The following is a 21,635-nucleotide window of genomic DNA, read 5'->3' as shown; positions in this document are numbered from 1 at the left end:
CTTGGAGTTGGGCAAAAAAGTCCTCACAAACTTTACATCATTAGAATTTTTGAAAGACAACTGTTTGCTCATTGGTTTTTATTACAGGAATTATTACAGTAAAAACTCCAAAATTGCAGTCCTCAACCATCTTCTTCGTGGATGTGTGATTTTCTCCTAAGACATATTTTTCTGTGGCATAATTTTCAATGGCATTTGTCGCAATTTGGCTGAAGGGAAGAGGATCTTCATTTAATACGGGTCTCTTTCTGTTTATGTGTTGTGTATATAAATATTTGTTGTTACTGTTTAAGCAAAGAAAAATTATTATTTTTTGCCTAGAAATGTAGTGCATAAAATGAAGCTGTCTGATCATTTTCCTCAAATCCAAACAATAGCCACTTAAACAAGCAAACATACAGTATCTAATGCGTCACGTCACATTTTTCCTCCATTGTTTTCAGCTTTAAAAACAAGTGATATCTAACTTGGCAGCTCTTCCCATTGTTGCATAAGACACTCCTCAACCTGTGGGGGGGCACAGAATACTGCTGTGGTGTTGATGATGGGGGGGTCACTTAATAACCACAGAAACAAACCATAAAAAATGTGTTACCATGGTAATTTGAGACCTATTTATTATATCCTGACTACAAATATGTCACAGGTGCTAGATGTGCCAAATGAGTTTGGTGTGCAATAACTACATAACTTTGTTTTTAAAAATCACCTTTATTTATCAGTGACAACAAGAGGGATGGTAGTTGGCTTAGTAGTAAACACTGTATTGATACAATGCTGTTGTGGTTGAGGTGATGGGGGGCCCAATAGTTTTCAATCTCAAAAAGGGGGTTGGATGGAAGGTTAAACAGCCATATCGTCAAAACGTGAAAAGGTTGAATGTATAAAGGGAAAGTGATGCATAATAATACAGTTTTCTAAATTGAATGACAAATGTATAAAAGAAAAATAATTAGATTGCTTCAATTGTAATCCATTGTTGCACACTGCTTGCCCTGTCTTCTTCTTTGTTTTGGACATGATAAACTGAGTCGTTGATGTTAAAGCAGAATTAAACTGTGTTTTTATTTTTTATTTTAATTTTTTTAATGATTTAAATCCAGACATTTCTGCTACGCAATAGCATGAGTAACTAGTAGAGAAGAACAGATGTGATCTGTGTGTGATGAATGTTCAAGCTAAAGGATTTACTGGTGTTGGGTATTACCAATAATTTCCAGAATCAATTTGATTCGATTCACCAGAGCCTGGAACGATTCGATGCTTCCGATCCACTCGATTTGATTCAACTCATTTTGGAATTTACACAGTTTAAACATTTAGACATATTTGTATAGAAATACATTAATAATCTATATATGTCTTGAATATATTCATAGTATTCTGATACTGTTCACATACTGCTCATTTTATCAGTAATAAACCGATGTGATTGTTAACACAATAGGGTGTCACATGATACATCCTTATTCAGTGAACCACTTCATGGAGGTTTTCTTGTTGTGTGAAGCTGACTTTAGACCAAATATTGTGGTAGATTCTTTCATTTCTTTTGTTAGCCGGCTCCATGCCGTTGTGGTTCAGTGAGTCGACATGGAGCCCGTCCCAGCCGGGAGAAGCAGACGGAAGAATTTTTCTTTAATGTTAAAATAAGATTATTAAGGATTTGTTCACCATACATTTATTTACACTGAAAAAAAAATAGTTTTCCACCATCAGTATTCAGAAATATTGCACCACTTTACCCTTTTCACTCTATCTTGCATGTGTTTTTCTCTATCTTGTATGTGATGATACATAAATTATCATCACAAAACTTAATAATATTAAAATACTCTGTAGTCCATTATCGTTACAATTATTCCTGTGTATTACAAGACCTCAGATGTGAGTGGCACTGTAAGAAACCTTAACTGACCTCTCTTGTACTTTTTTCTTCGGACCCACCCTCCTCCACAGCAGCAGACTCCTGCTGATTTGTTTGGGAGGATTCTGATTTCCCTAAACCAAACGATCAAATCCAAAATGCAGCCCTGTGTGCTCCCAGCTTTACAGTCATCATTCTGTTACACATTCTACTTGTGTGTAACAGAAAAACTGTTTCCATAGTTTTTTTCACAACATATTATTTAAATTAAGATTTGATTATAGTCGACTTTTATTTTAAACCTATATTATATGTTTTTCTGGAAAGTACCAGCTTTGTCTTTTATTATCACAGGGGGTGGAACACAAACTGGTAGTTTACTTTTAAAACATCTGAATATTTTAACTTTTGAATGCATGGTTGTGTTTTTGTCCTGTGGTGACTGCTTTTACCATGCAAAAAACCACCAAATGTGGAAATATTAAATTTAAAAACAATTGTTTTAATAGTGTTTTGATCAGTTGGTTATTTGTTTACATTATAATGTAATATTAGAAAGAGTTTATTGTCATTTTCTATACACATAGCAACATAAAGTTTTGTGTGTTGTAGCATTCAGCCTAACACCCTAAGACAAAATTAAACCAGCAGCACCATTAAATGAAAAGGTGGAACATTCCTTTTTTTATCCTAATGAGTAACCACCCTCAAGGGAAGGTACGTGGAGGTTTAAGGCTCTCTGTGCATTGTCATGAGTGTGTGTGCTTGTGTTCTGTCAGCAGGGGTTTCATGATGTGTGTGTGTTCCAGACTTAAGAGAGACAGATTTAACGGCTGGAACATGCTGTAAAAAGTTATATACAGCAGTAAGCCCTCAAATCGTTTTTTAGGCATTGAAATAAGCAGTTCAAACGTTTAAAATGTCAAATTCATGTCAAAGTTACTGAAAAACCCACTCCAAAATAAATGAGAGCGGATAAAAGTTGTGATTCAGTATCTTTTATCAGCACTGACACCTGCTGGTCAGGATGAGAATTGCAGCGTTCACATGTTCAGAAGTCCCTCAGTCTTATCAGTGTAAACATCTGAGGTAAAACAGTAGATGAAAGTCAAACAGTAACACAAATTTACCAGCCAATTTAAAGACTATGTGTAGGTTTGTTATTGCACATGTAACATTTTTGAATGTGTGTTTTAAGACGGTGTCGATTCTGGAAGAGAAAAAAGATAAGCAGTTATTTTGACTAGATTGAAGGGGAGTTTGGTTAAACTTCTTTTATGTAATGGCACTCGTTTTTTTTCTTCTTGGCCTTGCTCTTGCTCCCATATTCTGAGTTGCACAAGAGATTTTGTTATGTCACAGATTTGAAGCCCAGAGGCATAATTAAAAGGAGCATGCTAACGATTACTGTACACGAGTAAACCCTAAACACACAAAAAGCTTGAAACCATCTTGTGTTTGGATCACATCAGTTAAGTTGGACAGTGTGTAATCACACACTGGAGTAATCTCTTGACTGCAGTTATCACTCCTAATGCTGGATTTTAAAGGTTACAGAAGTATTCCATACATCCATCAAATTACTGATACAGTAATACTCTGATTACCATTATTGTCAAAAATTGAACCCAACTTCTAAATATGCAATTTTTCAGTAATTTACCTTAGACTCGTGTTGTTAACATGAATCACCAGACCTTTGGGCCATGTGTGTGCCTGCATCACCATCTGGTATTTTCAGAATTTGAGGCCTTTTTGCCCCCCCTATGGAAGTGCAAGTGCAAAAGTTTAAATAGTTGATTATTTAATTTAATCTGACTTTAAACAGATGTTCTTGATTATGCTGGATGTGACTCACTCCTCCCTGCTTAGTTCATTCATTCATTCATTCATCTTCTTGACCGTTTTTCCCTTTCGGGGTCACGGGGTTGCCGGAGCCTATCCCGGCCACTTGGGCGTAGGCAGGGGATGCCCTGGACTGGTTGCCAGTCTGTTGCAGGGTAGAATATCCTCAATCACACATCCATTCACTCTCACAGTCACACCTATGGACAATTTAGAGTTGCCAATCAACCTATGAAGCATGTTTTTGGAGACTGGGAGGAAGCCGGAGATCCCGGAGAAAACCCACGCATGCACGGGGAGAACATGCAAACTCCACACAGAAAGGTCCCCCGTTGATGTTGTGTTTTTCATGTCCCCCAGCTGGGACTTGAACCGGGGGCCTTCTTTCTGTGAGGCAAGAGCGATAACCACTGCGCCACCGTGCAGCCCCTCCCTGCTTAGTTGTTTTTCTCTTATCAGTTTCAATGCGGCTCTAAAACAAAAGTTGCCACATGGAGGAAGAGGCCTCATCTGTTCTCACCCAGCTAATGGTGCTGTCACTTCTGCCCTTACGGGTGGGTACAGGATGCCAGTGGCTGAAAACTAGGCAAACCTATACGGAGCACTCTGGTGGCTCGCATGAAATATCAAGGTCAAAGGCTGGTCGGTGAGCCTTAGAGCAAAAACGTTCCTGCACATTTTTCTCTATGGGTATACGAGTGTACCAAACACGTAAACAACATGCAAGGGTACAGGAAGGGTGAAGGAGGTAAGATGCAGCCTTGTTGTACAGATTTTTACTTTTTTGAACTCCCCACTCACCCTGTCAAATGAGCACGGCTCCTGTATTTGCTTTTCATGTAAGACGTGCACGCTCCTTTGTGCCCCGTACTAGTTTGCCCCATTTCCTCCCACAGACAGCCCATATCTAGCCGTGAGGGCAGTTATGACTAATGTTTAACTAATGACGAGAGCTGGGCGAAATGGCCAAAAAATATCTCAGATTTTTTTCATTCTAGATTCGATTTAAATTGTTTTTTTTCTCCCTGCTTTGATTTTGCGTTTGGTTTGATGCTGCAGGTTTAAATCTCATTTTTGATTCGCCATCCAAGTTGGCTGGTGGAAAACAAAATCTACCGGCCAAATTATTCCATTATAGACCACAATGCATTGCATTTGAACATTTTTGGCAAAAAATTATGAATTTAAATAATTTAATTAATAACCAAATATTTTCATCATGAGAACACAGTGGATTAATAAAAAGTCATCATAAAACACTTCGCTTTTTAATAAAATGCAACCCAATGTTCCTGATAATTGTCACAAAAAGATTTAAAAAAAAGAAACAATTCACGTTTATTTAATCAGCTTTCAGCTATCAGCCTAAATATAGTCTGTTATATAATTGCTGCTTTTAATTGAGGCATTTCCATTATGTTCTTACAGTAATAGAGGTTTGTAAGGCCGCTTTGGTGCGACACCACTGCAGCCGTTAGCCGTCAGCAGCAATCTAATGCCAGACCAAGTAGGGTTTGATAGACTTAATCCTTCTTAGCGTGTGATGAAGCCCCTCTGTGAGTGCTGCCCTGCCACATCTGTCACTTTAATGACGGCGGCAGCAGATGTTCAGCGCTGTCTTCACTTTGGTTCTTCAGATCCAGGCTGGACACAATTATCTGACATTTCTATTGACTTTAAGTCTCTCACCCTGACTCTTCCGGAAACTCTTTTGTTGCCTTATTGGTCTCTGATGACTTTCAGAGTTTTTCTTTAATGACTGTAGCATGTCTGCAGCTGACACATGGCATTTTCCCCTGACGGACGCCACTTAGGCTGCAGAGCCACATCTATCGTCAGCCTCCCCGGTTCGACGTTTCTCCTTGTTTTATAAAAAGTTTGGGATTAGCCTAATCTGGTTAAGTGATTACTGCCCACTTTGCATGCTCTGAGATGAGCAGATTAAACAGCAGAAAGGAAGACAGCAGAGTGCTAAGTTCAGCAAGGTAACACCAGGGGCAGATCTCTGTCTGCCATTGTTTACCTTGTTTTGTTCCAAACTTTATCTCTGTCAGTGTCTCGTGACGACAGAAGTCCCTTTTTCTTGCTTATGTTGAAAGATTTTTTGGCAAATCTATCTGGGACTTTGTGAATCGGACTGGATGTTGTGTGTTGTCAGAGTTTGTCTCTCCGTGGCGCTCTGATCAATCAGCCCTTCCCACCTTTGTAACCTGAGCGATCAGACAGAAGGTCAGATGGAAAGAGGAACCGAGTTGTTTGGTCTCGAGTCTGAAATCACAGTGTGTTTATCTGGGTTCATTTACATAAAGTTCTCCTCAAAACGACTGTGCTTCCTCCACTCCTCTGCTGGCTTTGCTTTTCTTTGCTCCTCCTCCCTTTTTTTTTTTTACCTCCCGTCAGCCGAAGCACCTGAAATTGTGGCAGAGATCAGCAGATGAGGGAGGCTGCATGTCTGTGGGCGTGCACGTACGTCTGCGCTCGCAGGTCTGTGGGTGGGAGGGTGAGGGCGCCTTGTGATGCATGGCTGATGTCGCTGACGTTGTTGTCACAGGCCACTTTTCTCACACAGACACACACATCCTGGCACACACACACATCCACAGAAACAGCTTATCCTCACTTTATCCTCACAGCACAGGCAGCATTCCTCTTTTCTACGCATCACTTGCGGTATCTCTTTACTCTGGCTCCCCATCACTGGAGTTCTCCTGGGACCAGTGCTAAGACCCCCTCCCCTCCACCCCCCTGTGTAGCCAGGCTCCTCAGAATGGAGCCGAGGGGAGCCTCTCGCCGTAAGGGTAAGGTTTCTTCACCTCTCTCCTGCTGGTGCTGTCCTTTAAAACTGGAACTAAACTCCACTTGTCCTTCTTGTACTCTGCTTAATTTTTAAAGGAACTCGAGGATTGATTTTGAGTGTTGTCCAACTTTATCTAGATTAGAATAAGGATGCTCGTCTTTATTGATGTATCTGAGGGGTCCAGTGTCAAACTGTTCACTTTCAATTGTTCAAATATTTCAGAAACAAAATCCTTTTGTTGTGACGATCAAACAAAAAAAATGAGGCAGACTTATTTCTAATCTTTCATTTTTAGAAATATTAATCAAAACACAAACATTAAACTAAAAAAAGGTCTGAGTCCCTCTTAATCCTTAACATTGCTAACTGCATGAAGAATTCATTTTTGACCTTTAACAGATTTGTGATCTTGTCATCAGTCACACATTTTTGTAAATCACTTTTTGGTCCAGTGAACATGAGCTAACATGAGCAGTGTTAGGCAGCTTACTGCATTGTCACAGAATGCAGCTTAGGGGTTAAAAATAGTGTGCACGGTCATTTGTCATAGCCATGGGTTGCAGGATCCGAACCATTAGCACATTCTACAAATGCACATGCTAGTGCATTTGTACCAGGGACCAAAGAAAGCGCTGAAGAGGCCTGAAATGAGAGGAGAGGAGCTGAGAACAGAGCCATAAGACAACCATCAGAGAAGTTATGGCGTTTTTTAAAAGAAGTGTGGTTATTATAGGCAGGAGTTTTCATTAGTTGTCAGAATTAAAATCTGTATTTCACTGTCAAACTTTATAAAAGTACTGAAGATTCATCTTTATTTTTTTAATTCCTCTTGTAGTGTTTTATTAGCTTTGGTTTCCTTTTTAAATTTGGTTTCATGTTCTCATTCGTTTTATCTACAAACCAAACGCAACCGGAAATTTCATAGTTAAATAAAAAATGTTTTTAAAAATGTGAATATATTAATAAATTCGTAAGAAACTGCCCTAAAAAGCCAGTCAACAATATGAAATATTAACAAATATATATTTTGATGTCATTTATAATCTACTCATAAATTCGCAGTGATTTTTATGTGCTGATTCATTTTCAATTTTCAAAAGCTGCACTTTTTTTTTTTCCTTCACTTTCCTTTGTAGAAGGTACATCTCAAAATAAGTACCGTACAGAGTAAAAAGTGACTACAAAACTGAAAGGAAGTGCACTCTACAAAAATAAAAGTTTATCTTAGGGATAGTACTCTTAGTACTTGAACTGCTTTTCTATCCGTTGCTGTCAGATCAGCCCAGCTCATTTCCCTCCTTTGCCTGCTCTTCACCTAACTTCATGATGATAACATTTACAGTAACAATTTCATTTAATGAAACCATAAAAAGAAAGATGGACAAAAGGAAAAAAGATCACAAGAAAAACAATCTCAACTTTCCTGTATTTCTAATGTAAACTCTGTCAGTTTCTGTCTCATACGGTGTCACCATATGGGGACAGTGTGATTGGCAGCTTTTGAGGTGTCAGTGACCTGATGGTGAAGGACTGTATATTCATGTGAACAGAGGCCAACATCTTGTAACTAGGCCAGTATCTTATAATTGCTACTGTATGTAAAACTGGAGCACGTCCCTCAGGACTGCATACATAGCAGCACAATCCCAACCCTATGTCATCATTTAACTCCAACTGTCCACCTTACATAAATGAGTCAGTGTGATAGCCTTGCCACCATGGATCCATGTGTTTCTTTGTGTTTTGATTTCCTTCACCTCTTTAAGTTTTTGGTTATACTCTGTGCTGCTACCGTAACCGAAGGCTGCTCTTTCACATGAGTGGCGGCTGGATCTTTTGGTTTTTGCGGTGCTGATATGAGAGTGCAGCAGGGGGTCACTGCAGGATTTACTGATATTGGATGGGAGTACCTTTCATTTACAACCTTAGAAACATTTAGCTGTTTGTATTAGGAAGCATTTCGGAGTCAGACAGACAGTGACAAGTTTGATTCTAAGTTGGTTTGAAATGTATGATAATGTTTTATTCTGAAGGGCTAGGACACGGAGAACAAAGCTCAGTGCCTGCATGTTTGAGCATTTTCTTTACTACACTGTGGCATTGAATAGCCTTTTGCCTTTAAGGATCAGCAATCACTTCCTGATTGACTTTTAAACCACCTTCCACGTGGGCGCGCTAAAAGCAGAAACGTCACCTGATTTGGAAACAGTCCTGCCGGTTTTAGCCTCCCACGTTGTTCCAAAGAGGATTTAGCCTGTGTCATCTGAGAAAATGATTACCTGTGCTGTGGAGCATCTGACTGCACTCAAAGACAACTTCACCCCTCAGCTGCTGCATCCACTAGAATCCAAATCCACACTTATTAAAAACCGTCTACTCACCTATTGTGGTAGGTCTGTGTTTAAAGAGCCACACTGTACAAGGACATAATGACTTTCTGTGTGATTACCAGCTGGCTAAGCCAAGCTGCAAGCCTCTTATTCCCCTGCAGCTGGATGGAGCAGGAAAAGTTCCTCAGAGCTCCATCCATGACAGCTCCACTGATGACGGCTGGACGCCTAGCACAGATCCCAGATGATCAAATGACCAATTCGAATGCTTCCTGCACTTGTTTCAGCTCCATCTATGACGTGCAGCAGTCTCACAGCAAGTCTCCTCAGAGTTTAATCCCATGAAATTGTCTTGACTGTTTGGATAGGAGAAAATAAAACAATGACTTGTAATGTGTGTTTCAGACAGAGTAATGACTGAGGAACAGCAGATAAATGCTTTATAGAGGATGAAATGAGGGCAGAGACTTGGTCTGGCTTCCCTTATATACACAGCAGGCCTTTTATTTGTGCATTTGAAAAAGTGTTGACTTCTTCTTCCTGGCAGGCTCATCTGTTTTTCCTTTCCTGCTGTAATTTAGACACAGTGTTGATGTACTTTACTGAAACGAAATTTAAACACTTCATTAACCTAAAGGTGATGTTTCCCAGACAGCAGCTTTGTCAAACCTAAAATAAGACTTAGACTTTAAATGGGATTCTTTTCGAGTTTTCTTTACTGGATCTACCTGGTAGGACTTGAAACTGGAATTCAAAAGCAGTTGTTTTTTTTTTCTAAAAAGAGGATTGAATGTTATAATCATCTAACTCACTTTTCTTGTATAACCTCTTACCATTATTTGACCTATTGGAATAGTGGTCTCCTGCCTGCTGAAAGGTTTACAGAGGCATCACTTTGTTCTCATGAGGAGTATGGGGCTTTACTATTGAGTGTATATGAGAACTGGACCCAGTAGAAAATGACTTGCCTCCGGCTCCAAATGAAGTCAGTGCAGTTGCCATTTTTTCTCCATACAGACGCCGCCATATTGGTACCAGAAATAGTCAGTGAGCAGTGATAGACCTGAGTCGGTCTAAGTCAACACCAATCGGTACAATCAGTCGTGAGCTTCTGTGAAGTCCACACACCTGCCACTTGAAAGCAGGCAACACGAAATCTGTCAAACGTTTCCAATATGAGACCACATGCTGTCATTGAGGCACCTGGTTGGCCAGTTTATAACTTGAACAATTCAGAAAAAATATCATGGGAAAACTAAATTAGGATTAACAAGAACATGTTTAGTAAGAATGGTTATTCTGACTTATATAAGTGATATGAGTAACAGCTGTTTGTTTCTAGAGAGGTCTGTGGGATTTTGGCTTCTTGGAGCCAGCAGGTACTTCCGGTCTGAAATGTGAGGGGGTAGGGATCACTCAATGCAGTTCCCATGTACAGTCAATGGGAGTTTACCACATTAAGATGTTGGAAAGAAATGATGTTGGTTACAACCAAGGACTGAAGAAAGATCCATACTGTGTTTAACAAACTGAGATGTGTGACTCATTTCAAGTTTTTTTTCTTGACTTTTAGAGCATTAGTTAAATCTATGAGACCTAAAGAGTAGTTTCAGATCTTGACTGAAAATCTGTGTGAGTGAGGCTGATGTCTATAAGATAGTGGTGGTGCATGGTGTCTTTATTGTGGAGTAGCAGCAACACAGCAGCTAAAACCCTTTGCCTCGTTTGGTCTGAGGCCTGGTTAGTCCTTGGATGGGGTTTGACTGGGAATTCAAGGGTTTGTAAGTTACTGCAACCACACTGGGTCACTTTCCAGTGTTCCCTCTTGCTGATCCCAAGTCCGGGTAAATGCAGGGATTTTGAAAAAAAAAAAAAGAAAAGGGCATCTGCTATAAAACTAAAGCCAAGTCACATGTGAATCCTGGGGTGTTTTGCTGTGGTAACCCCTGACAGCAGAAACTGAAGGTAACATGAGATAAAGTAATTGTGGCTGGATTATAATCCAGTCTGAGTACTTGATTATGCTGTAACAGTGTCAAAGGACTGCTTCCCACAGTTAATTTTCTTAGGCTAAAGTCCCAGCACACAGAGATGTAAGTGCTATGAAACAACCACAGCAGGGTTTCAGATGGAGTCAAAGCTGCTTGAGTCACTTCTTTTGAGCTTTACTTTTGTCAGCGCCCTGAAGTTCTGCTCAGGTTTAACTATCAGCTTTAGTCACATGCTGAAGCTCTTGTTTTCTGTACAGGTGATGGCGTCCCAAAGGAAAACAGCCCCTTCATCAACAGCACAGACCATGACAAGAACAACAGCTACGATGGCACCAACATGGCTCTCTTTGAGGTAAGTGCATGTGGACAGAGCGCAGTCTGAACTCACAGAACTGTCCGAACACCCAGAGCCATCACACCTACACCATCTTTCAAAGTGTGTGTGTTAAAACGAGTTCATGAAGCTCAAAGTGTTCTTGAACGCACGCCGTGCTGCCGTCACAGACCAGACTGCGGTGAACCAAACGAGCAGAAAATGCCAGTCTGTTTTTAGTTCAATCAAAGAGTTTAAACACAATTAAGTTTATTTGTGTCCCCTTGACTTCACTCAGCTGTCTTCTGGCAGTCCTGCTGCTCTGTGGTCACTGGTTCTTTCATGCCATCAGAGAAGCTCTGTGGCCTCTGTGCTCTCCACTCTGTGAAGCTCATCCAGCCAGTCTGTTTGGGAGAACTAACGGTTGCTAACTTGCAGCTTCTCTGGAAAGTATTTAATTGTCTGCCATAGTTGGGTAACTCAAAATTTAAACCCAAAATAAAGCAGAATTCACGCATTTTGTTGAAGTCAAAATCTTGGACCCATCACCACTCAATTTGACTTGACAAATGTCTGATAGTGGCTGAAAATTACAAAGAAATGATCTTAAATTGATTAATGAAGGTATTGCTTATTGCAGGAAGAGATGGACAGCAATCCCATGGTGGCATCACTTCTTAATAAACTGGCAAACTACACCAACCTCTCCCAGGGAGCCCAGGAGCACGAGGAGGCTGATGAAGATGAAGGGCCAAAGAAGAAAGCTGTTAAGGTGAAAAAAAAAACTTTATTTTATTCGAAATTATCTTGATAAGGTACTGGGTTTGGGGTAGAGCTGGGTGATAAGGCTAAATAAATAATGTGTAACATTGGAAAGGCACTTGAAATAAAGTTCTATACAAGGTGGATTTATGCCTGTTATTATATTTATAAAATGCAGTTTGTATAAATGCTCTATGAATTACTTTTGTTGCATTTATCCACCACGTTTTAAAGTTCCCTCCGTGAAAATATAGTCTGACTAAACCGGTCCATGACTTCATGCAGGTGACACCCAGAACAGCGCGCTAGCATACGACCACAGCATGATAGCATCGTAGCATCTGTGTGTAAATCAGCCTTTTTGTTAAACTTTCTGTTGCCGTGTGGTTGTTTTCTTTTCTCTCAGCCTTGCGGATGTAGCTCCTCTTAGCTTGATGCTGTTTTCCCATCTGCTCTCTACGAGAGACCGGCGGACTGACTTGACTCTGAACAACGGAAGCGCAAGAGATTAGAGATCTGGGGAAATAAAATCTTGATTTTCCCAAAAATAAATCATCTGGGGCAAATTCGAATTAATCGATAAACCCAATTAATTTCCCACCCTTAGTTTGTGATGTTTTTTAGCAAATTTATTGATCAGAGGTTCATCCTGCAGCAGGATTGTAACCCAAATAGTCCAAATTCTGACAAACTCTGAAGAGCTGAAAGCAAAAGCAAAATTACAAATACACGGAGAGGCATCTAAATGTTTATTTAAAACAAGACAAATGGAAAAAAAGGGGATGATCAATAACAGTCAATAATCAAGAGTACAAATTAGGTTAAAAAGTCAATTGAAACGTTATGGTTTTTGTTTACTTCTCGTTTAATTCATGAACAAATGGTGTTCAAAGCTCTTTGTAAGAATGATTCAAGCAGACACTGAATTATAAATGAATGTTTGGGTTTGTGGTGCTGTGGGTTCTCCGCCTGCTGTACAGTTGCATATTAACAGCTGTTCTTTCAAATCCGCTGAACAAATGTTACATAAGAGGGTTTTTGACCCCACGATCCCTGCGCTTCTCTTGACCCCAATACTTCTTTGGTTTTAGCCTCATTTTCTTCTTTTGTGCATCTTAACTTTTTATTTTTATTTTTTTTTACATTTCCTCTTAAGTTTTTGGTCACATGTCCAACAGAGATTTTTTCTCAGAATATTCAAATGAGTTTTTTTCCCCCATCAAAATAAAGATAGAGGGAATCTGTTTGGTTATTGTTATCTCAGACCAAAAATAACTTTTAAATCTAAAGCTGAATTTGAATTAAATAAATACAACTTCTGTAATTTCCTTAATTCAACATTATTTTTTCCTGTAAAAAAAAGCAAATGTAGTCAAAGTCCAGCCTTGCTGCACAGATGCTTTTAAACCAGGATTTAGAAAATATAAAGTTCAGACATTACACTGCTTTTTTGACTTAACTGTATATTTAAAGATAGCCAGCTAATAAAAAATAAAAGTGTTTTTAGGATGGGATTGTTATGTGTTTATTTATTTATTTGCAAAAGAATAGTGATTCAAATGCAGTACATTACTTTTTTTGATCGTTTTAGGGTTTTTCATAGTTATAGTTTTTTTCTCATCATTGTCATACTAGCCTCATTTTTGTTTGGGATTTTGTGTTTGAATCGGCTACAGTCTTCAGAAGCAGCTTTTACTGTTGTTCAAAAAAATTACAAATACCCAAGCTGACCGCTTTTACTTTACCAAACATTAATGACTGTCATGGTGGCCTGTCAGACTCCTCCTGGATCCTCTGGCTCCTTCAAAATAAAACCAATTTCTTACCTTTCACCTAACCGCCTCTTCCTTCTGGGTTGCAGCATCTGGTTCTGCCTTGTTCTGATCATGACAGAACGAACTGGCCAAAACCCCGACCCAGCTGACCCAGAAGGTCTCCGTCTTGCTGTAAACCAACAGGGCATCATGCTAGGACGCCAAGTCGACGCCCTTTCTGACAGGCCACCATGACAATGACAGCTCGGTTCCTCCCTCAGTCATGTCAGCAGAATTTTATTTTCTGTAAAAATATTTTAAACAGCATAACTTATTTCATTTTAAATTCCAGTCCAATCATATTTTAATCTATTTTCAAAGTATTCCCAGTGGTTCTTTAGTTATGATCATGCCATTTTTAGCCCAAATCATAAAACCTGTGTCGTTTTCTAGGACTTACCATAATTTCCGGATTATAAACCGCTACTTTTGTCCCACGCCTTCAACCCTGCAGTTTATTCAATGATGCGGCTGATTTATACATCCTGCTTTGTGAATGAATAGCACGAACAGATCAAGGAAAATGCAAGAAGAAATGCATATGACGCAGCTTTTAAGTTATAAGCAATCGTTAAAAGTAGTGTGGAAATTATCCACCATCACCAACGGGTTTGTAAAAGCCGGTCTGCTGCGTGACGGAGAGGACAGCGCAAACTCAGGAGTGAATTTGCCTCAGAGTGACACTGACAGGGACAATGAAGGAGAGACTGAGAGAGTGTGTGGTGAAGAATGTCTGACGCTATTCCAATCAGACACTGAGGGGGAAGACTTCCATGGTTTCAGTGCAAAGGAGGCATGTGCCGCACAGAGCCCCGCGCCTATAAGTGACTGCTGCTCTCAGTGTTTTTTACCGGTATGTTTTTTTTTTACCAGCCCTGTTAGTACTGTCACTACCATATTGCTGCCGTGTTACTGCCACGTCACACAGGCACTGTTTGGAATAGAGCTGTGACGGTGTGGTATTTTTGGTCACTGCAGGGATGAAGCAGCAGGAATTGCGTGCCCCCCCCCAAAAAAAACAAACAAACACTAAATCCCCCGGCGGCCACATCGCAAGTGAATATCGGTAAAAGTAATAATTACAACGCAGTATACTTTATTAACAAATAACAGTAACAACAAACTACTAACTAACTTATGAACTAACTATATAGGTGTTGTAGAATGAGGATGTGTATGTGTGTCAGCACGCTGCGTTGTTTAGGAGGAAGCAGCGGGAGCAGTGCAAGAGTGAGTGAGAGCCGGTCCCTCTTGCGCTGCACGAGCTCTCCCCTCCTTCTTACACACACTGTCCATGGTTTCAGCATATACACATCCTCATTCTAGAACACATGTTTCAATGTGGGCACATCCGGCTTATAGACAGGTGCGGCTTATGTATGTATGTACAAAATGTTCTATCCTTTAAAAATGTACTGGGTGCGGCTTATAATCAGGTGCGCTCTATAGTCCGGAAATCACGGTAGTTTCTGCAGAGATACTTGTAGATGACCAAATACTTATGCAGGAAATAACATTGTCTGATTTTTAAAATAATGTATTCGTAAAATGTCGTGGAAAATAAATATTTGGTCAATAACGGAAGTTCATTTCTCAATTCTTTGTTATATAACATTTGTTGGCGATGACAGCAGTCAAACACTTTCTGTAAGCCTTAACAAAGGTTTTCACAAACTGTTGCTTGTGTTTTGGCCCATTTCTCCATGCAGATCTCCTCTAGAGCAGTGATGTTTTGGGGCACAGTGTTTCAACTCCCCCCAAAGGTTTTCTATGGGGTTGAGATCTGGAGGCTGGCTAGGCCAGTGCAGGACCTTGAAATACTTTTTCTGGGATTTTGTCATAATTTTTACCCCACAAGGTGAGATATTGCAGGGAGCCCCAGATGGAGGGAGTTTATAAGTGGTCTTGTATGTCTTCCATTTCCCAATAATTGCTCCCACAGTTGATTTCTTCACACCAAGCTGCTTACTGATTGCAGATTCAGTCTTCCCAGCCTGGTGCAGGTCAACAATTTGGTGTCAGGTGTCCTTAGACAGCTCTTTGGTCTTGGCCATAGTGGAGTTTGGAGGGTGTCTGTTTGAAGTTTTGGACAGGTGTCTTTTATTTAGATAACGAGTTCAAACAGGTGTCATTAATATACAGGTATTGAATAGAGGACATATGATCCTCTTACAGAAGAAGTTACAGGTCTGTGAGGGCCAGAAGTCGTGCTTGTTTGTAGATGACTAAATACTTATTTTTTTCTTTATTATTTACAAATAGATTCTTTAAAAATCAGACAATGTCATTTTCAATAATTTATTTTTCCTAATTTGGTCTCTCATAGTTAAGGCACACCTACGATGACAATTACAGGCCTCTCATCTGTTTAGGTGGGAGAACTTGCACAACTGTTGGCTGACTAAATACTTTTTTGCCCCCCTGTATACGTGTATTCAGGTAAACAGCATGAGGTTTGTGTTGGACTAGATCAAGTTTCCTCAATGTCGTAACGATACGTCTAAACGAATTTGTCAATCGCCTGACAGGATGCTACATATTCAGTGCTCCCTCGTTTCTCACGGGAGTTGCGTTCTAAAAATAAACTGTGATAGATAAAATGTTTTAAGGCTGTAAAATCCGTCACGGCACAGTGTATAAACTTTTGTCCGACACACAAACATTTTCACACTTTTCTTTCTTCTTTAAACTCTAAAAGTTCAAATCTTTATAGAAAAACAAGTCCAGTATGAGAGAATGAAAACAAAGATCTGATCGTGATCAAAAATGAATGTAGATTTGACAAACACATTCTGTAGAGGAGACACAACACAGAGGAGATTGAATGTTGAGGTTTACAGCCAATCACGATGCAGAACACAATGTGCTGTTTAAAAACATTAAACATTAAAAGGTTGTGCTGAAAAAAATCATCACAGCGAGACTGTGAAAGATGAACTGCGATATTGCGACGGACCACTGTATCTGTTGTGAAGTTGGGCAGTTTTACATTGAGTATCAAGCCCCACCTAGGGGTTACCTGGTGAAGAGACCTGGCTTCAATTACTTCATTTTTAGATGAGCATCAAACAGGAAGTCAAGGTGGTGGTTCTTTTTGTCTACATAAACATGCTGAACTCTGCATGTGACTAGAGCAGATGTTTGTTTTTCTGTCTCTTTTAGTTTGTCAGGTTTTTTCCAGATAGTTGCGTTCTGTCATCTTCTCTTATCTCCCCTCAATAATCTCTCCCAGCATAACGCTCCGTCCGTTGTCTCTGCAGAGCCCTCAGATGGGGACCTTCATGGGTGTCTACCTGCCTTGCCTCCAGAACATTCTGGGAGTGATCCTGTTTCTGCGCCTTACCTGGATCGTCGGTACCGCTGGGATTTTAGAGTCTCTGGTCATTGTGGGCTTGTGCTGTTCATGTGTGAGTACTTCATCCCTGTCATCATCGTCAGTTTTGAGCTTTACCTTTCTCTTCAACAATATTCAGACCAGACCTGCACAATTAACCGCAAATTTATCGTTATCCTGATTTCAAGCAGTGCAATATCCATATCGCAAAAGTCAGCGAAAAATCGTAATAAATGGTGAACCTTAAATGTGTTAAAACAATCTTATAGCAACTTGAACTATCTAATGAATTAGATAAATCAGTTTATGCATTTGACCAATCAGATGGAGCCCTTCAAGTTGCTGACCAATCGGATGGAGCTTTTATGTTAGATGTTGCCCTCCTAAGTAGACGAGGGTCATTTGGAGAATAATTTAAGGTATTTTGACTCTTATTTAAATTAAACTTTTGCAGTGAGATTGAAATGTTTTTGTTGTTTTTGCTATTTGTTGCTATTTATCCCAAGTTACATCGTCATCGGAATATTGATCACTAATATCGCATATCGCAAGTTTTCCTCATATTGTGCAGCCCTAATTCAGACTGTCTTTGTGAGTTTGAAGTGAACTCCTGACTGTTGGTGGGTCTCAGGAGGAATTTAGATGGAAACCATAGCTCTCAGCTTTCCCCTGATATGACAGATTTGTAAAGTAGAATTTAGCCCAAAAGGCGTCATTGTGCAAGATTCTGTAAGACTGAAAATGGACTCATTACACATTGCTCTTTAGTGCAATTTTTTTCTGCCTTTAATGGAACCTAGTTTGTAATCTGTCTGTCATATCTGCCAAGCTTACAGCAGACGCTGGATTATTTCAGATTAGTCCTGAAAGGACGAACTGAAGAACTGATGGGTAAAGTTATTGAGCTTTTTGAAAAAAAAAAAAAAAAAAAAAAAAAGTGTTCTAACTGTAGCTGACAAACCTTAGTGAGCAAGTGTACATCCTTACTCCTTAAACTCTGGAAACAAATGGAGAGCAATCATTTCAAGCATCACCACATAATTCATGCTTTGACTTTAGATCAGATTTCATAGCTGAATGAATTCTTTCCCTGGAAGGACGGGAATTCCATTTCTGTTATTATAATCTCTCCAGAGTGGTTTGTGGGGGTTAACCCTTTCTTGACACCGCCCTGTTGCATAAGATCGACAGGCTTAGTCAGACAGATTAATGTTCATTTTCACTACTAAGACCACATCTGACTTCGCTCTGCTGCCTCCACATCAGCAGCCACCTGTTTTCTAGGTCATCCAGCAGGCAAACATGATTACAGAGTAGCGCTCCAGACTCCTGTCCAACCCAAAGCCATCACAGCTTTTTACCTTCTTTTTCTTTTCTATCCTTCTTGCATGAGTCTTTACTTCCTGATTGGTTCTGTTTTCTTTTCTGAAACACTAGAATACATTCAAAAAGATGTGGAAGGCCCAGCAGGAGAAGAAATGTTTGCCTGTGTTGTGAGGCATGATGACAATTCCATTTTTCATTTCTTTAGTAGCATAGACCGTAAATGTGACGGGGAGAAAATGGACAACCATCATCTCACCACCTGTAGAAGTTAATACAGCTCTTGTTTTGTCCACATTTATCCTACAAAAGGCCTTTAGGAGAGCACACAAGTGCAGAAATCTTTTGTTGTCAGCGTGTATCCGTGGTAATGTTAATGGCATTTTTACTGTGTGTTGACTTGCCGGTTCTGTACAAGATACATATGTTTTGGGTGTCATTCCAAAAGCAATCCCAACTGGTGGCTTTTAAGTCAATTAGTTTATCTACAAGTCGGATCTTTCAACAAGACTCTATCTGTTAAAATCGGACACATTAATGATTCCCATAAGTCCTTCTCATGTTATAAAATGTGTGAATTTCTGAACTAACTCTAATTCCAAAAATAAGTTCTTGTTTGTTTGTGGTGTTGATGTTGCGTGTTACTCCTAAATGTGTTATCAGGTCCACACTGTTATTACAGGAATGCTGAGAAGCATTGACGCTCTTAAATCACGGCGCTTTACAGTTTACGACCCACCAGTCAAACCCGGATGATTTGAAGAGCTGCTGACAGTGATGATCCTGTGTGAGGGTTCTCTGCTTGGGCTTTGTGGTGCTTTTTTGACATGTTTTGTTCTCCTTGTCGGTCTCAGCAGGTTCAGGTTGATGATTCATGGCTGGCTTCATTTAATCACCCTCAGCTCCTCAGTGTCAGGTCATCTGCTCTGCTCTGTTTTGTCACTCCTTTGTTGCTCCCAGAGTTTTGTCATGTTTCAGTTTATATTTCAGGTTTCTGCCACCAAGCCTGACATGCTGTTTATCTATTATATTTCTATGAATGAACTGAGTCTGCAGATTTCTTTGTATCTTAAATCAAAAGTTGGTTATTCAAAGCTGCTATGATTTTTCACTAAAAAGGCTGTCCACGTCATATATTAGTATAATACTAATTATAATTAATTTCATCCTTGATATTTTTACAAGGGAAAAATCACAGTTATCCCTCATTTTTTGCAGAAGTAGTGCTTTAAAAATGACCTGCGATTGTTGAAATCTATAACGCATTTATCTTTATTTCTTACAATAATTACAGATTACAGACAGAAATGAACATTTTCCCACTTTCTGTCTTGTTTAAACTTAAAGTTCAAACCTTCATGGAAAAAGAAGTATTATAGAATGAAAACAAAGATCTGATTGCGAACAAAGCTTTATGTAGATCTCGCTAATTGGACGCATTCAGGCGCGCCTGGAGGAGGTTGATTGACAAGGCCGACAGCCAATCAGGAGGCAGAGCACAGTGCGCTGTTGAAAAAAATAAGCATGCTTAAAGTGCTTTAAATAGACAAAAATAGTGAGCTGCTAAAGAGGAACTACGATATAGTGAGGGACTACACTATTTGGCTGAATGCCTAAACAAAAATACCATAGAAGCATATTTTTAAGATAATTTAGCTTAAAATAGCTTTAAAATCTAAATTAATTTGGAAACTTTTACATTAATTAATTTAATTATTCTGTTTGGTTGTGTTTAATTTATTTTAAGTTATCAAACATAAAGCCATTACTGTGGGAGTTTCTGTTGACTTTTTTTTTTTTTAGCTTTCCGCATTTTAAATCTGTCTGCAGTCACACATGCATTTTTGAAGCCTGTCTGTGAAATCTGCTGCTTTGTTAATCAAACTTGTTGTTCAGAAGCATCATGTAGCTCCAGAAGTTAGTGAACTTCCGCTGCATGAGCAGTGGCTGAGACAAATGTGTGGAGCATGGAAGTTTCTTCTAATGACTTTTTGTCATGATTGAGGAAAGTCTCGTGCCTTTGACTCGTCTTAAGTTTGTGGTTAAGTCCAAGCTGATGAATAGCTGCTTAGGATTTCAGTGGAAACTAACTGAGCTAATTGGTTTTACTCCCAACGCTTCTTAAATCGGACATCCAGAAAAGAGCAGGAGGTTTATCTTCGGCACGTCCTTGTCCTTTCTTTCCGCTCTTCCTTTCTTTCCTGTCTGCCCTTCATGCACCCAAATCCTTTCTTTCTTTCACTTTTTAGAGTTCTCCTTCTTCTTCCTCTCCTGTCCTCTGCGTTGCTGCCGTTTCTCTCTGCCCTCGTCTTTGCACCGACCTTCCTCGGTCCGGAGTTTGCTATTAGGTAACAGGCTGATGCAGAGATCCTCAGCCACAATGGTCGATTTCACGGAAAAGCTTGTATCCATAACCAATCCAAAAAGATTTACAGCCTAAGCCCCTGAGAGGCATTTAACTGAATAAACGCTAGATTACCCCACGAGAGTCCTATTGTTTAGAAAAGGCGGAAAATTCAATGGAAAAATCAAAAATTGCTCTGAGGATGTATTTAGCGGCACACAGCAGTCCATGTGCAGAAAGAAGACGGGATTTGAGGGGCTCAAACTTTTCTTTTGTTCTTTTTCTACACAGACGATGCTGACAGCCATATCCATGAGTGCAATAGCTACAAACGGGGTCGTTCCAGGTTTGAACTTTCCTTTTTTCTGTTTGATTGAAAACTTTTTTCCTCATGAAAGTTACAGTGAATAATAACTATTAACTCAGCCAAATCGGTCACATTCCAACAAAGATTCACTAACTGTATTTTCTCCTTCCTGTTTGCTGCACAGCTGGAGGCTCGTACTACATGATTTCCAGGTCTCTGGGTCCAGAGTTTGGAGGCGCTGTGGGTCTCTGCTTCTTCCTGGGTACAACCTTTGCTGGTTCCATGTACATCTTAGGTACCATTGAGATTCTACTGGTGAGGAAACCGCTTCACACTTGTTTGCTCCTGGCTTCCCTCTTATAATTAGGTTTCTGGTGTTAAACTAAATAGGTCATCTGGTTGTAGGGTGTCTTACTATAAAGCAAACAAACTTCAGCTGAATAGCATGTCCTTTTTAAAAAAAACAAATGGAGTAGAATTTGTTATTCAGAAATGTTTGCTGCACATTAACCTTGAGGCTTATGAAACTTTTTTCAAATAATTGGGAGCTTAGATTTCTGCAGAGAAAAATTCACAATTCATGCGTGGGAAAAATACAAACCACTCCT

At 39.7% G+C, this 21,635-nt stretch overlaps 1 protein-coding gene across 14 annotated transcripts in view; it reads left to right on the top strand.

The window, feature by feature from the left end:
• Window positions 1-21,635, top strand: part of LOC101159301 (solute carrier family 12 member 7) — a 66,203-nt gene that overhangs the window by 17,699 nt on the left and 26,869 nt on the right. For 10 of the 14 annotated variants that reach the window (XM_078938738.1, XM_078938737.1, XM_020712608.3 and 7 more), the window contains exons 2-6: window positions 11,088-11,182; window positions 11,784-11,915; window positions 16,980-17,126; window positions 21,012-21,066; window positions 21,212-21,342. In XM_078938738.1, coding sequence (XP_078794864.1) covers window positions 11,088-11,182; window positions 11,784-11,915; window positions 16,980-17,126; window positions 21,012-21,066; window positions 21,212-21,342 — 560 coding nt within the window. Of the gene's footprint in view, window positions 1-6,288; window positions 6,511-11,087; window positions 11,183-11,783; window positions 11,916-16,979; window positions 17,127-21,011; window positions 21,067-21,211; window positions 21,343-21,635 lie in introns of those variants that run through there. The other 4 variants (XM_011488716.4, XM_011488715.4, XM_011488714.4 and 1 more) reach the window with 3 other exon arrangements.

Source organism: Oryzias latipes, chromosome 20 (genome assembly GCF_053564925.1).
Source record: "Oryzias latipes strain Hd-rR chromosome 20, Olatipes_Hd-rR_3.1".
NCBI lineage: Eukaryota > Metazoa > Chordata > Actinopteri > Beloniformes > Adrianichthyidae > Oryzias > Oryzias latipes.
Note: the sequence above shows the minus strand (reverse complement) of the source record. Positions and strands in the feature narration are given on the sequence as shown.